Genomic DNA, 15,249 nt, shown 5'->3' with positions numbered 1-15,249 from the left:
TTCAATGTTTCCAAGATAGCTACATCAGCAAGAGTTGTTCGGATGCTAATTAGGAGGACTAAACATGAGCTAATTATAAAACTAATTGCAGAACCCTGTGCTAATTCGTGAGACGAATCTATTAAGCCTAATTAATCCATCATTAACAAATGGTTACTGTAGCACCACATTGTCAAATCATGGACTAATTAGGTTTAATATATTCATCTCGCGAATTAGACTTCATTTGTGCAATTAATTTTTTAATTAATATATATTTAATGCTCCTAATTAGCATCCAAACATCCGATGTGACATGTGCTAAACTTTAGCACGAGGTCCAAACGGGGCCATATGTTTGAAACTGTGTTGCAGTGCGCGTTCGTTGGACCACTAAGAAGAGCCTTTTCGTACACGACCAATTAGGAGTATTTTGCGTTGGAAAAAAAAAACTTTTCCCATCATCCCATTTTGAGACGAACTAAAATTTATATATTAACGCAAGTACCAAAAATTATGTACCAAATCCCACATTATAATTTTAATTTAGTACTTCTTGGTACCTTCGTATGAATGCATGAACAACCATAAAAAAAACTCATCCAACAAAACCTTGATACCTTTTTATGAACCATAAGAAACTCATCCAATAAACCTTGGTTACCCCTTCTAATGAACCATATAAAAAAAACTCATCCAACAAACCCTGGCTTATTAGGAGCCCTGCACAAGCGTGTCATATGTACATGCATGCCGTGTGCTGCGTCCACAACAGCTGCGACGCGGCCGTGACGAAGGCATGGAGACTTGGCTAGAGTCAAGAGAGAGGAGGAAATGCCAGAGCGCCCATCCGTCCGCTAGGTAAAACTTAAAGGCCACCGGCTAACTACTAGCAGCGGCGAAGTATGTGTGCAGTTACTGCAGAGCAACCGGCTCCCTCTCGCTCCATGCGTGCGACCATGTCAACAGCCGATCGAGCGCAAGGAATGGCGTCACGCGCTTACTAGCTATCGCCTACCGGTCTACGGAAGAAAATTGGGGTGCGGACTGGATGCAAAACGCATCCGGTGCATACCCAGTCCGTTCGGTGTCGACGCGTGGAGACCGTTTCAGGGGTGGTTTGGATACGAGGTAGGAGGGTCACATCGGATGTTCGGACGCTAATTAGGAGGACTAAATATGAGCTAATTATAAAACTAAATGCAGAACCCTATACTAATTCACGGGATGAATCTATTAAGCCTAATTAATCCATCATTAGCAAATAGTTACTGTAGCACCACATTATCAAATCATGGACTAATTAGGCTTAATAGATTCGTCTTGCGAGTTAGACTCTATCTGTGCAATTAGTTTTATAATTAGGTATCAAACAAAGTTTAAGGGTGTGTTGCCTCAATCCGTCGGTTGGCACCGCTTCGCATCCGTCATTTCGCGGCTCCAGGACTCGGCTCGAACCGATGGACAACGCGTCGGCCGAGCGGACTGGGTATGCACCGGTCTACGGCTGACCACTGAGCACCGGTGAATTGAATGCACGCTGACCGCGGGCGCAGCCTTAGCCAAGCGAACCAAGAGAAGCACGCACACCACTGAACGAACACCTCCGGCGTTTACTAGAAGAAGAAGCGCATCGTCGTCGTCTCTCCCAAGCCCAGCCAGCCATCCCTGCCCAAAGGTTCACCTGAGGTAACAGATCCCGCGACGAGCTGATCGGAGCACGACAGGTAAACGGCGGAGGGTACGTGCACGGTGCTTGCGGCGGGCGATGGCGGCTGTGATGAAGGTGCACGGGTGGGCGATGTCGCCGTTCGTGTCGCGCGCGCTGCTGTGCCTGGAGGAGGCCGGCGTCGGGTACGAGCTCGTCCCCATGAGCCGCTACGCCGGCGACCACCACCGCCCGGACCACCTCGCCATGAACGTACGTACGTTTCTAACGCTGCAAATTGAGCCGGCCGCTTGTCATCCGCCGCCCCTCCGTGGGTTAACTGACACGATCCAGCTGCCCTCTTCGTGCCTATTGTTGTTGCAGCCGTTCGGTCAGGTGCCGGTTCTTGAGGACGGAGACCTCACCGTCTTCGGTACGTTCATTCAGTCCTTCCCTTTTTTTTCACCCTTCTTTGCTTGATATATCTGATCGACGAATTCTAAGCTGTAGACGAATTCTAATTAAGCTGTAGACGAATTCTAGCCGTGATCAAGTTGTCTGTAAGTTGTAGATTTCAGGTTTTAGTAGCCCCCCATGTATATCCTCATGACGCTACGGAATAAGATGTTCATGGGCCACCAGATATTATTTTAGCCGTCAAGACATGAAAAGTAACTATGGAAAATTATCAAAGACATTTCCCAACGTAGGTGATGATGTCGTATGTATCAGCTCATAAAATTTTAACATGATGTATAACTCGTACGAGGAGAAATAGAACAGGTAACTTTTTGAGCCAATTAACTGGACCCAATTTAAATGGTTTGGTGGACTAAATCGAGCCAATATTTTGTATAAAACGAATTGTTCAGGATAGCAAAATAATCCATTTAAAACATATTATATTAGTATCTGCTGGATATTAATCGAAGGGACAAAAAAGTTGTAATTCATGATCAACAAAAAATTCAGAGAAAAGAAGGAGCACCATAAAGTTCTCAATGTATGCATATTTCCTTCTTTATCAGAATCTCGCGCAATCGGAAGGCACGTTCTTCGCAAGTACAGGCCGGAGCTCCTAGGTGAAGGCAACCTCGAGAGGTCCGCGATGGTGGACGTGTGGCTGGAGGTGGAGGCCCACCAGCTCCACCCGGCCATGGGCGCCATCTCCGTGGAGTGTTTCGCGCCTTTCCTCGGCCGCGCGCGCAACCAGGCCGTCATCGACGAGAACGTCGAGAAGCTGAAGAAGGTGCTCGAGGTGTACGAGGCGCGGCTGGCGCAGAGCAGGTACCTCGCCGGCGACCTCGTCAGCTTCGCCGACCTCAGCCACTTCACGATGGTGCACTACTTCATGGCCACCGAGTACGCCGCGGTGCTCGACGCGCACCCGCACGTCAAGGCGTGGTGGGAGGAGCTCGCGGCGCGGCCGGCGGCGAGGAAGGTGGCGGCGTTTATGCCGCTGGATTTTGGGGCGGCCAAGGAGGTGTGATATGAAATGTATCTGTGCTTTCGCTTGTGTGTTGTGGGATTGATTGTATCGATGAACGATGTTTTCGCTACATTTTGTTTTGTACTTACCCCCTCCGCTTTAAAGTAATTCCAACTTTATTAGAAATTATAGAGAGGATCACAAAGATTTACGACATCAAATAGATATATTATGAAAATATACAAACTAATGGTACTTGGTATCATAAATATTGGTACTTTATTGGATAAATTTGGTTAAACTTGAGATGTTTTGACTCTCCAATAAAAATGGAATGACTTATAATTTGAAATAGAGGGAGTATTCAATAAAAATCCCCATTTTGGGTGGAAAATTTCCACTAGAAAAATCATGGGGCCGAACAAACGCCCGGTCCCCGCGTCACCCGGTGCCGCCTCCCTCACCTAGCGCCGCTCGCCCCTTCCCTCCAACTCGCTGCCAGCAGAAGCCCGTCCAGCTGCGATGAGGGCGGCGGCGGGCATCTCCTCCCCCATGAAGCCTCCTCCTCCTCCGCATCCTTCACTATCCCATCCTCCTGCTAATGCCGTGCAAGCTGCCCCAAGTGGCCGTCGCCCTTGGGTCGGCGGCGCATAGATCCAGCACCAGCATGCTCGGATCTAGCGCCTCCCAGGCTATTGGAGCCTCCCTTGCTGGATCCATGGGACGACGTTCATAGGGTCCGGTCCTCGTCTCGTCAGGCTCAAGCTTTACCAGGCTGTTGCTTCGTCGGCTCGTCAGATTAGGCTTCCACTTCACTAGCGAGGCCCTGCTTGTTGCCCTGCGTTGTACCACGACGGTCCATGGGGTGAGTAGCACGTGGTCACCGGGACGCGCTGGGAGTGAGGGCCCTGTGGACTCCGGTGCTGTTTTCAGCAGTGCTGCGTGCGCGCGGCGTTCGCGTAGTGCCACGGATCCTGGCTAGGATTCCCGGCTCCATTGTTGGCCACCATTAGGGACGACCGCGATGACAGCGTGGGTACTTCCAATTTCTGTAGGTACTTTGTCTTCCCTATTGGCAGCCAATAGCTAGAGCTTCACCATTCTTGTTGTGCAACGAAAGTGCCACGCTCGGTGCATGGGAGGTGCCCTACCTCCGCTTGTAGATCTGCCGAATCCCTAGGTGTCTATGGCTCTCTTTGCTCCCTCGCGGTGGTTCGGTAGCGAAAGCGTTGCGCTCGGTGCGCAAGGAGGTCGCTGACCTCCGCACGGTCCACCGACAAGGAAGCATGTGAGTTTGACCTAAGCTACAATGTCTTTTTCTTCTCTTGGTCATGGCCTTGACTTGTGTGGTTGCTGGCTTCATCCACGATTCGATATGTGTCTGCTTTCTGGCATCTCTGCTTCGTCATTGCCCTCTTTGTGAGTGGTGTTATCAAATCAAATGCTAGATGCGCTCATTGTAGCCGACCTTTCCTCCTTCAAGGCTTCCTCCCCTTGTTAGGCGTTGGATGGTTGGTAGGTGGAGGTCTGGATGTGCGGCGAAAGGTGCTGCCGTTAACTACAAGGAAGGTCGGTGTTTCTAGCAAAGTTTTGGTCAGCGTTCTCTTTCTACTTTTAATCCCCTTTCTGTTGTGGCGGTCCCTCATTTATTCAACCTCATTTATTCAAGGCTTCCTCCCCTTGTTGGACGCTGGAGGGCGGCAGCGGCGAGGCGTAGTTACGAGGGGTGGCGGGTAGCACAATGGTTGTATAAAGCTAGCAAGTATGTTGCTTGGTTTCAGTACTATGCGAAGAATGGTGGATCGTTTTCGACCTCTACAAATCATGGTCTTTGCATTCATTTTGGAAGCTGCGCTCCTCTTTCTTTCTATTGTCTTCTTCTTTATTTGTTGCGTTGTGGTGGTAACTTAGGACGTAATCTTTATGTATTCTTCCCTGCTCGAGCTGCGCTAGCGGCTGTAATTTAGCACTCCTTTTAATGACAAGTTCAGACTGGCATCTTACCGTCGTAGTCCCGTAAAAGAAAATCCCCATTTTAAAGGCCTCGCGAGCAGATCAGGATGTTAAGTACTACTGGGAAGATCTGAAGATGACAGCTGCAAGACAACGCTGCAAGACAACATGTGGGTTGGTCAACTAGGGACGCAACGCAACTACGCAAGCAATGACGACACGCAAGCAATGGTAAACGCAGGTTTTACTTGGCTGCGGCTTGAAGCTATCCAAATTCCTGGTTCGCTTTCTTCCTAGCCACGGTCAAATCTCCTCACTGGTGGACTGCACAGCGGGAGCCGGGAGCAGCATAGCGAGCAGAGAAGCACACATCGATCCAAAAATTGCCACTGCTGCCGTGCTGCGTCGACTGATTTGATCCCTCAGAAGCGTTCGCCGGATCAGAGATTCAGAGGAGCCGCCGCGGCGGCGATGGCGGCGGCTAGTAAGGCGGTGAAGGTGTACGGGTGGGCGGTGTCGCCGTACGTGGCGCGGGCGCTGCTGGCCCTGGAGGAGGCCGGCGTGGAGTACGAGCTCGTCCCCATGAGCCGCGACGCCGGCGACCACCGCCGCCCCGATCACCTCGCCAGAAACGTTCGTGCTCCGCACCTCCTAGCTTGCCTCATCCATTAATTACTCGCTTCCACTTGTCGATCAGTCGCTCGTCCGGTGACTGACACTCGATCTTGTGCTTTCTTGCAGCCGTTTGGGCAGGTGCCGGTTCTTGAGGACGGCGACCTCACGCTCTTCGGTAAGTTATCGATCGCCTTGAGTTCATCGGATCGGTGTCAATCAGACAATCAGTCACAATCTTGCAATCCGCAAATCATGTTTAACATAAGAAGGGGAATTTAGAGGGAAATGAAGAGGAACAATCGATCATCATGAGATAAAATCGTGCAGAATCCCGCGCGATTGCAAGGCACGTTCTCCGCAAGCACAAGCCGGAGCTCCTGGGGGGCGGCAGCCTCGAGCAGTCCGCCATGGTGGACGTGTGGCTGGAGGTGGAGGCGCACCAGCACCACCCGGCGGCGGGCGCCATCGTGATGCAGTGCCTCATCACGCCCCTGATCGGCGGCGAGCGGGACCAGGCGGTCGTCGACGAGAACGCCGGCAAGCTCCGGGCGGTGTTCGAGATCTACGAGGCGCGGCTGAGCCGGAGCAGGTACCTCGCCGGCGACTTCGTCAGCGCCGCCGACCTCAGCCACTTCCCGCTCATGCGCTACTTCATGGCCACTGAGTACGCCGCGATGGTGGAGGCGCTGCCGCACGTCAGGGCGTGGTGGGAGGACCTCGCCGCCCGGCCGGCGGCCAGGAAGGTGGCGGAGCTCATGCCGCTGGATTTTGGGCTGTCCAAGAAAGATGAGCAGTGATGAACAGTGTCACGCGTTGCTTGTGCTACTGCTTTCAGTGTGATAATAATAATCTTAGAGTTTCGAGTGATTTTTCTTTTCAACTTTTCACAAGAATAACAGAAGTTTGATGTAAGGTTTCGCTAAACGGCTTAACGCTAAACAGTCCCTTGTTGTAAGAAGTTATGGAGTTTCAAGTAGTTTTTGTTTAAAATTTCCATAAACATCAGAAGTATGGGAGTTGATGCAAGATGTTCAGTAAACGTTTAATGATAAACAGTCAACTGGTGTAAGTTAGAGAATTTTGATTTTAAATAGTTCCTGTTTGAAATTTCCACAAGAATAACAGAAGTCCGGGAATTGGTCTTAGCTTTGAAATTCTGAACAGGAGTCGCAATAATTTGGGCGCGAGAAGCACGCACAACTGCACAAGCTAGCAATGAGAAGAGTTGTAAACTTGTAATATGTAGATTCTGCCGATAAAATCTCCTATGGTTGTAAAGTTGTAAAATCGCATAACTTGGCAACCGTACACAAGACAGAAGACAGCAAAGGAACCGTGACGTCATTTCCAGTGACAATGCAGGAATCCCGATGCGAAATTCAACCCCAACAAGGCCACAAACTCAGAAAAAGAGAGAGAATTTTTTTTTAAAAAAAACTACCGCTGAATATTTGGAGCTGCAATTCCTTCTTGGGCGTGAAGCTAGAGAAAAGCCCATCGGTTTGACTACAAGTTATACGACGACCTACCCAATTTCCACGCGACTGACAGTGACAACAATACAACATGATTGAAATCGTGCTGGGTGTTTGAATACCCTGCTAAACTTTAGCATCAGTCATATCAGATGTTTGGATACTAATTAAAAGTATTAAACATAGTATAATTATAAAACTAATTGTACAGATGGAGTCTAATTCACGAGACGAATCTATTAAACCTAATTAGTCCATGATTTGATAATGTGGTGCTACAGTAACCATTTGCTAATGATGGATTAATTAGCCTTAATAGATTTGTCTTGCGAATTAGACTCTATCTGTGCAATTAGATTTGTAATTAGCTTATGTTTAGTCCTACTAAGGGGGTGTTTGGATACCAGGTGCTAAACTTTAGCAGTGTCACATCGGATGTTCGGATGTTAATTAGGAGGACTAAACATGAGCTAATTATAAAACTAATTGCAGAACCACTGTGCTAATTCGCAAGATGAATCTATTAAGCCTAATTAGTCCACATTGGACTAATTAGGCTTAATAGATTCGTCTCACGAATTAGACTCCATTTGTGCAATTAGTTTTGTAATTAGTCTATGTTTAGTACTCCTAATTAGCATCCAAACATCCAATATGACAGGTACTAATTTTTAGTAGGAGGAATCCAAACAGGATCTAATTAGCATTCGAACATTCGACGTGACTTTACTAAAGTTTAGCTCCTCGTATCAAACACCCTTTATATCTCCTCTTTTAATCGAGCATTTCCCTTTAATTAAAGATGTACCTGAAAGTGTTAGCCCTGACACGCGCCGAGAGATGTAGGTCCCGTCATCGTCTTGAGCGACCAATATGCTAGGAACCTTCCTCGAAACTTCCCGCTAGCTACCTGCTACAGTCAGTAGTCACCACCACGATAGATGAAGCATAAATTCGGAGCTGCCTGATCGATCGCCGCGGCTAGCTAGAAGGCGACAGAGACGCCATGGCGGGCGGCGTCGTGAAGGTGTACGGCGCGACGGCGTCGCCGTTCGTGGCGACGGTGCTGGTGTGCCTGGAGGAGGTCGGCGCCGCCTACGAGGTCGTCCCCCTCGACATGGCGGCGTGCGAGCAGAAGGCGCCGCACCACCTCGCCCGCAACGTACGCGCGCTCTCGCTTCGCCCCCCTGGAATAGCAATTCGTCGTCATCTCTAAGCTAATCCTTGCGCTGATCTCGAGTTCATTCCGCCGTGCCAGCCGTTCGGCAAGATCCCCGCCTTGGAGGACGGAGACCTCACGCTCTTTGGTAAGAGCTACCAAAATTAGCTATGCGTTGGGCATGTCATCATCACTGAATGATTCACACACAGTTCCGATTTAATTTCTGACATGGATAAAGCATGGTTTCGATTATTATCAATCAAAATGGGCTGCTATTTCCCCCCCTCTAGAATCACGTGCGATCTCGCGGTACGTGCTCCGCAAGTACAGCAACGCCGCCGGCGGCGCGGACCTGCTGAGGGAAGGCAACCTCGAGGAGGCCGCGATGGTGGACGCGTGGGTGGAGGCGGAGGCCCACCAGTACCAACCGGCCATCTCCCACATCGTGCGGCAGTGCGTGATCCTGCCGATGATCGGCGGCGCCCGCGATCAGCGCGTCGTCGACGAGCACGCCACCAAGCTGAGGGAGGTGCTGCGGGTGTACGACGCGCGGCTGGGCGAGCGCGCCTACCTCGCCGGGGAGTTCGTCAGCCTCGCCGACCTCGCCCACTTCGGCTTCACGCACTACCTCATGCGCACCGAGTACGCGGCGCTGGTGGAGGAGCGCCCCAACGTCAGGGCGTGGTGGGGCCGCCTCTCGGCGAGGCCGGCGGTGAAGAAGGTGGTCGCGCTCATGCCCACCGACTGGTGAACCGAGTCCTGACAAAGGGTGGTGTTCAATTCAGATTTCAGACATGAATTTGACATAAGTTTGTGCCATGTCGATTGTAAAATTCATTGAGCTATCGGGATTGGCTTGCCGCCACCAACCTCATCACCGGACACCTGTTTGGCCTCTCCCTGTTTCATTCAAACCTCTCGTAGCCTCATCTCCTCTCTGCACAAACCACACTTCCACGCATATTGTTTCCGGTTATCATAACAAGAAATTAATCAAAATCACAGCAAACAAAGAATGAGGATGTCGATTGCTTCCTCTTTCCCCTTGGCGGTCACCGTGGCGGTGATCGCCGTCGTGTCGTCGGCATACGGGTTGCGCGCGGCGGAGGCGACGATCGAGGGCACGTGCGCGGCGGCCGCGGCGCGCGACCGGCGCGTGGACGCCGCGTTCTGCGCGCGGCGGTTCGCGGCGTACCACGGCGCGGCGGAGGCGGGCCCGTGGGGAATGGCCAGGACCGCGGCGCTCATCGGCGTCAGCCTCGGCGACGACGCCGCGTACGACATCGGCGAGGGCGTGGTCCGGCCCCCGCCGGCCGGCGGTGCCAGGGGAAAGGCGGCCCTGCACGAGTGCGCGCGGGCGTACGACGCCGTGGGCATGGCCTTCGCGGAGGCCTCCGACGAGCTCGGGGCGCGGCGGTACGCGGAGGCCGAGGAGAGGTTCGCGCGCGTCGCGGCGCTCGCGCAGCGGTGCGACGGCGTGCTCGCGGTGGCAGGAGCCAGGACGCCGCCGGCGTTGGCCAGGTACAGCGCCGACTGCCAGCAGATGGCCGTCATCGGCATCGCCATCACTAACCTCATCAAGTGATCCGTGCGCCGGTTTTGGTAGCTTCTCTGTAGAATGTAGATTATGATAGGAGTGCATTATTACGGTAATGTCCTTTACAGACTGAATAAACGTTGTTTAATGTAATCGCCGTTCAATTTCACCTCCAGATTTTGTCCATCCAGACATTTAATATGTGCAAGTTCATCTTCAGCACATTGATATTTAGGTCATTTCCTTGCCAATATATGCCAAAAGGAAAACAGAGAACATGAACCATCGGACATACTACCATACAACTTCACTAATGCAATGAAAATCATTTCAAAATGAGAAATTTGTGGATCATTCATAAACCATCGTCCCGATCGTCAAACTGATATTCTTTTCAACCTTCCAACGAAAGCTAACACAGTGTGATTTTCCGTGCCGGAAATTTACAAGAGAGAGAGAACACAGAAGAAACAAGAAGCAACAGAATTAGCCCGGTTGGTCATGAACATCATCCCCGTGTTTTGATATACACGTTAGTTGTTGCAGAGCTTGAACATTGCAGTTCGTGTTTGCTAGTACAAAATCATCCTGGATTCGCAAGGATGCCGACGAGATCAAGCCGTGTTGGACATCAACGGCGCCGCCGCGCCGCGTTTCCTTCTGGTCGATCGAGCGATCGCTAAACACTCAGAAGCCCACGCCGTCCATGAAACCGCCGTCGTACGCCCCGTCCACCTCCGCGTCGGCGATCATGTCGCCGATCATCAACCCCCCGACCGCGCCGCCGAGGAGGCCGAGGCCGAGCCCCGTGCCCATCCCTCCGCCGGCCCTCGCCGCCGGCGCGGCGCCGCTGCCCCCGTACCCGTACGCCACCCCCAGCGGCGGGGCGCCGTAGCCGTACGCGCCGTACCCGTACTGATGATGGTGAGGGTAGGCGCCGCCGTAGGGAGGCCCGTACGGCGGGTACGGCGGCCCGCTCCGGGGAGCCACCGGGTACGCCGTGATCGCGCTGGAGCCCTTGTGGTTGTGCCACTTGGACGTGGCCGGGTGGTCCGGCATGTACTGGCGGTGGGCGTACGGAGCGGGGGCGGCGGCGTCCGGTGCCGCCGGCGCGTCGGTGAGCTTGTACGAGATGTGGAGCACGCCGCGCTTGCGGCCGCTGACGGGGCTGCGGACCTGGTAGCTGAGGTGCCGCTGCTCGCTGCCCTCGGGAGCCGCGGCGGCGAGGTCGCGGACCGGCACGAACACCTCGCCGACGTCGCGGTCGCCGAAGGCGCGCTCGGCGCGGAGGAGGACGTGCAGCGCGAGGCCGCGCGGGTCGGCGGCGGGCGGGATGGTGAAGCGGAGCGGGGCGTGCCACATCGGGTTCCGGCCGCCCTCGCGGTCGGCGTACGTCCTGTGCGTCGGCAGCCGGGGGTCGCCGCCGGAGATGGACGCCACGGCGTACACGCGCATCTTGGTGAAGAGCGTCACCCGCTTGAGGTCCTTGGCCGAGATCAGCGTCACCTCCAGCACCTGGTACGCCATTGCCTTGGCGCCACGCACCGCCGGAGCCCGCAGCAGCCGATGTATAGCTCGTGCTAGAAATTCAAGGGAGAGAGGAGGAGGAGGAGGATCCTTGCTTGTAATATCACGCACGCAGTTCTTGCCTCTTGTGTTGGAGACTCGGAGGGAAAGGTGGAAGGTGAATAGATGGTAAAATGACGATTTTGGCCTTCCAGCTTCAAGGTCGGCTGGGGGCTTTGGGGGCAATTTTGTGCAATGCTAGGGGCTTTTGTTGGCGTGGCGATTGGGCAAGAATAGCTTCCCTCAGGTTAGTAGGGGTGGTTATTCTTAGGGCTATGGTTTAGTGGTAATCCGTCCACGACGGGTATTTTTGAAAAAGAAAATTTTTATTCTGCATGACTCAACCACGACGGGCAACAAGTTGGAAGGCTTTCCAATGGCGACAGGTGCAGGCGTGAACTCAAAAGGCACCAAAATGACGCATTGGGAGTTTGGAGTGGAGCGTGCGGAATTGACTGGTTACACATACAGGCACGATGTTTATTGAGCGGTGCAATTGAGGAATCGAAGCCTTATATGTGGGGGTTCCGGACTTTGGTTTGGGTTTGGGTTTCGAAAGAAGATGGGGAAATTTATTAAAACTAGCTATGAGAGCCATCAGTCATGGCGTCGCCTCCCAGGGCGACGGGAAGGCGACCCCGCCACCGCTGCCTACCACCTCCACGCAACACCCAGTCCGACTGTCGCCGCTAGCCATCCGGTGAGCGGCGGCGGCAGCCCACGGCGTAGTTAAAGTTGGTACCCGCTTACTGTCAGCTCCCCTCCTCCCTCCAACTCTCTTCTCCATTCCACGATTTCAAATCAACCACACGCAGGAACTGCATCTCGATGTGTTCCCCCACCCCTCCGTGCAGTCTTCCACAGCCGGAGCCAGCCTCAAAGGGCTCGGATCTGGTGCAGCCCCATGTGGCTGGGCCTACCATGACTGGACCTATGGTGAGGGTCAAGTCTGTTGATTGTGGTGCCCGGCGACAGCGGGCCCTCGTTCCTACTCTCCGAGGCAGCGACAGCCTCGCCCCTGCTCTCCACTGCGGTGGCGGCCTAGCTCCTGCTCTCCACCGTGGTAGTGGCGGCGGTGCTTGTGAAACCGTGGTCGACGACGGTTGCAGTGGCCGGCAGGGGGTTCCACACGGGCACGGCTTGCAGTGGGCGGCCGACTGCCCCAGCAAGCTTTGCCTACCGTGCAAGGCTAGCTGTAGGCAGACTGTTGCTGTGGCGTGCCCGGGCACCGTTAGCTGCTTTGCGACCAACTTTGGTCGGGCACGGTACCTGTGGCGTGAGGTGGTCCTGTTCGAGTTTCGTCCATATGCCATGGTTGGTCTTCCTCGACAATCCCGGAGTGCTGCTCTGGAATGGGTGGTGTGGGAAGATCCGGCGAAAGCCATGCCCAACTCCATGTTGGTGTGGATGACGACGACTCTCTCGGGCGCCGCAAACCTCCTTGGAGGCATTGTCAATATGATCTCCCTCGCAATCCAGAGTGACCTCTGGGTGAAAACTTTGCTCCGATTCTATCGGACGGACGGTGGTGGCATCTCTGATGTCACACCCTACTTGTAGGCGTCGTCTATGTCTGCTGATTGTGGCTTCTTCCACCTCCTTACCCTTCTTGAGTGTGGCCAACACTAGTTGTTGGCTTTGTCGTGGTTCGGCGAGTGTCCTCCTAAGGTGCTTCTGCTTCACCGACGCTCTCCTTGTTGGTGGTGATAGAAAATCAAATGCCGAGTGGTGTTTCCACCGCTTCTGCCATTCCCCTTCAAGGATTCCTCCCCTTGGACGGCGTTGAATGGTGGTACGTGGAGCTCGGATGTGCTGTCGGTGTCGCCACCAACTTCAAGGGAGGTCGTCGTATCCGGTGAGCCATGGCTTGGATGTCTTTCGCCTCCTTTAGTCCCCATTCCACTGGGTGGTTCCTCAGATGGAGGGAGCAGTAGGACGGTGTAGCTATGAGAGGTGGTGCAGGGTGTAATGGCCATGGTATAATCGGCAAGCACGTTGTTCGGTGGTGGCACTTATCGATGTTTGTCTTTCGGCTGTGTTGTGTCTCCTCTTAGAATTGTTTGCGAGCCATGTTTTTCTCGTTCTTGGTTGTGCTCATGGTGTTGTACTCTATTCTTCTCTAGAGTTGTACTCATCCGACCGTTCAGCGGTCAAATGCTTGTATGGTGCCCCGTACCAAAACCATTACCGGCTAACCCGACATCTGTGGTTTAATGAAATTCAGGTGGGGACTTTTTTTCCCCTGGTGACATCTAAAAAAAGAGTCATCAGCCATGCAACAGTGATGCGATTGATCCCTGAGCAGGAACCGTGAAAGGCTCAAGGCATGCTTAGTTATTTGCAGCAATTGGACAACTAATGGCTGTCCGGACAATGCAAATTGTTTCTTGTTGCCATAGAAAGTCAGGCTACCAATGAGGCGCCGGCTGAGAAGAGGTTTGGTTGGTGTTGGTGACTTCACCGTCGTCAGAGAGCGCCCGCTGTGGCACGACGCGACCGACACGCGTGCTTGTGGAGCGACGGCTACACCAATGTCGCCTACGCGGCGCCTGGACTAAAGGTGAATGGTGATCATGGTTGCGACGGTGGTGGTAGCATCATCGCCACCGTCCAACATGGTAGAGACTTCGTTCGGTGCTTCCCGCGTAATGTCCACCCTTGACGTCTGTGTTGTGCAACCTGCATTTGCATCTTCCAACAGGCTAGGTCTGAGCTGTATCGCGCGCGCGGCGAGGACTTCGACCGCGGAGAGGAAGAGCAGAGGACTCTCTCCGGTGGGGCACAGGGTGGTCGGACGGCTCCTCAGCTCGGCAGCGCTCCGGTAGGACTCCAAGGGTGGACAGTATTTGAGATGCCGTCGGGGGTGATGGTATTTGAAATACCATCTGCCCCCTTAGCGATGTAATGCGTCAAAAATATAAAATCCACAAAAAAATAGTAAATCCCTTAAAATGGCTACCCATGAATTGTTTTAGGGGAAATTAATGAACCAGTTCATATGAACTGTTATAGCGATTGACTCTACATAAGATGTGGCTAAATAGTGATTAGCAAGATGATTACATGGTTAAAGCACTATTATATGATACTAAATTATTCTTAAACCGAGGTGGGGATGATAAATGTACTGGTTTGGTTAGTTAAGGGGTCGATTTGCGCTAAATGAAACATGAGGAATGAACGTCACATTTTTGCAATAATGAAAAATACACTTTTTAATATAATATATACTCATCTTCGGGAAGAAATAACCTGCAGTCGGAAACTTGTGAGTGAAGAGAATAAAAGACAGTAAATTTAGAGATAGACAGATGCTTAGAGGCACATTATTACTCAATTATGAACATCAAATGTATGGCTTATCACTGGTGTAACCTCAATAGACATCTAATAACTAAAAATGTTAGCCATTGCTACACCGAGTAAGAAAAGGGCACCCAAATTTGCAAAACTTGTATTATTTATCAAGAACTTCTAATGGATCGATGCAGGACGAGTTCCCACTAAACCATTATACAACATGCTATTCTTCTAAGTTAGAACAACATAACTGACCAGTTTCAATCAACACGTCAATAGCCTTCACCTTATTATATCAGGACACCCAATAAATCTAATAGATCAAAACGTGAGCGCTACCCAGTTCAATAAGCACTACAAATTCCTTCACAGATTAGAAATTTGGTAGTCATCTTACCTATTATGTTATATTAATGAATCGATTAAGGCTTTTGTAAAAAACAGTATGTCAGTGACAAGTCACAAAAGGGGAGGCGTGGAACGCGTGCCTAGCATACAAAACTGGGATAAAACCGACCTCTACGTATAAAACCAATAAAATCCAAAAGTTATGGTGCGCATTCTGACACAAAACTAGCAGCACAA

At 52.1% G+C, this 15,249-nt stretch overlaps 5 protein-coding genes across 5 annotated transcripts; 4 read left to right on the top strand and 1 right to left on the bottom strand.

The window, feature by feature from the left end:
• The first annotated feature begins 1,423 nt into the window (after positions 1–1,423).
• Positions 1,424–3,245, top strand: LOC117847694 (glutathione S-transferase 4). Its single transcript, XM_034728945.2, has 3 exons — positions 1,424–1,900; positions 2,012–2,060; positions 2,656–3,245. The coding sequence occupies exons 1-3, from the start codon at positions 1,748–1,750 to the stop codon at positions 3,114–3,116; spliced, it is 663 nt and encodes a 220-aa protein (XP_034584836.1). The 5' UTR covers positions 1,424–1,747; the 3' UTR covers positions 3,117–3,245.
• A 1,622-nt stretch (positions 3,246–4,867) lies between these two features.
• LOC117847544 (glutathione S-transferase 4) lies at positions 4,868–6,702 on the top strand. The gene is made up of 3 exons (XM_034728764.2): positions 4,868–5,642; positions 5,751–5,799; positions 5,952–6,702. The coding sequence occupies exons 1-3, from the start codon at positions 5,481–5,483 to the stop codon at positions 6,419–6,421; spliced, it is 681 nt and encodes a 226-aa protein (XP_034584655.1). The 5' UTR covers positions 4,868–5,480; the 3' UTR covers positions 6,422–6,702.
• Positions 6,703–7,969: 1,267 nt separating this feature from the next.
• On the top strand, positions 7,970–9,135 carry LOC117847665 (probable glutathione S-transferase GSTF1). The gene is made up of 3 exons (XM_034728909.2): positions 7,970–8,261; positions 8,358–8,406; positions 8,552–9,135. Exons 1-3 carry the CDS (start codon positions 8,106–8,108, stop codon positions 9,010–9,012), a joined length of 666 nt encoding a protein of 221 aa, XP_034584800.1. The 5' UTR covers positions 7,970–8,105; the 3' UTR covers positions 9,013–9,135.
• Positions 9,136–9,276: 141 nt separating this feature from the next.
• On the top strand, positions 9,277–10,154 carry LOC117847666 (pectinesterase inhibitor 8). Its single transcript, XM_034728910.2, has one exon. The coding sequence runs from the start codon at positions 9,277–9,279 to the stop codon at positions 9,844–9,846; it is 570 nt and encodes a 189-aa protein (XP_034584801.1). The 3' UTR covers positions 9,847–10,154.
• A 223-nt stretch (positions 10,155–10,377) lies between these two features.
• On the bottom strand, positions 10,378–11,693 carry LOC117848110 (protein SRC2). The gene has a single exon (XM_034729427.2). The coding sequence runs from the start codon at positions 11,323–11,325 to the stop codon at positions 10,486–10,488; it is 840 nt and encodes a 279-aa protein (XP_034585318.1). The 5' UTR covers positions 11,326–11,693; the 3' UTR covers positions 10,378–10,485.
• Positions 11,694–15,249: the final 3,556 nt, after the last annotated feature.

This window comes from Setaria viridis, chromosome 3, assembly GCF_005286985.2.
Source record: "Setaria viridis chromosome 3, Setaria_viridis_v4.0, whole genome shotgun sequence".
In the NCBI taxonomy this organism is placed as follows: Eukaryota; Viridiplantae; Streptophyta; class Magnoliopsida; order Poales; family Poaceae; genus Setaria; species Setaria viridis.
Note: the sequence above shows the minus strand (reverse complement) of the source record. Positions and strands in the feature narration are given on the sequence as shown.

Bases quoted from the DNA above. Each gene is read 5' to 3' on its own strand.
- LOC117847694 (XM_034728945.2), top strand. From the start codon at position 1,748: ATGGCGGCTGTGATGAAGGTGCACGGGTGGGCGATGTCGCCGTTCGTG. The intron at 1,901-2,011 runs GTACGTACGTTT...TTGTTGTTGCAG, and splicing joins CGGACCACCTCGCCATGAAC to CCGTTCGGTCAGGTGCCGGT. The intron at 2,061-2,655 runs GTACGTTCATTC...CTTCTTTATCAG, and splicing joins CGGAGACCTCACCGTCTTCG to AATCTCGCGCAATCGGAAGG.
- LOC117847544 (XM_034728764.2), top strand. From the start codon at position 5,481: ATGGCGGCGGCTAGTAAGGCGGTGAAGGTGTACGGGTGGGCGGTGTCG. The intron at 5,643-5,750 runs GTTCGTGCTCCG...GCTTTCTTGCAG, and splicing joins CCGATCACCTCGCCAGAAAC to CCGTTTGGGCAGGTGCCGGT. The intron at 5,800-5,951 runs GTAAGTTATCGA...AAAATCGTGCAG, and splicing joins CGGCGACCTCACGCTCTTCG to AATCCCGCGCGATTGCAAGG.
- LOC117847665 (XM_034728909.2), top strand. From the start codon at position 8,106: ATGGCGGGCGGCGTCGTGAAGGTGTACGGCGCGACGGCGTCGCCGTTC. The intron at 8,262-8,357 runs GTACGCGCGCTC...CCGCCGTGCCAG, and splicing joins CGCACCACCTCGCCCGCAAC to CCGTTCGGCAAGATCCCCGC. The intron at 8,407-8,551 runs GTAAGAGCTACC...CCCCCCCTCTAG, and splicing joins CGGAGACCTCACGCTCTTTG to AATCACGTGCGATCTCGCGG.
- LOC117847666 (XM_034728910.2), top strand. From the start codon at position 9,277: ATGAGGATGTCGATTGCTTCCTCTTTCCCCTTGGCGGTCACCGTGGCG.
- LOC117848110 (XM_034729427.2), bottom strand. From the start codon at position 11,325: ATGGCGTACCAGGTGCTGGAGGTGACGCTGATCTCGGCCAAGGACCTC.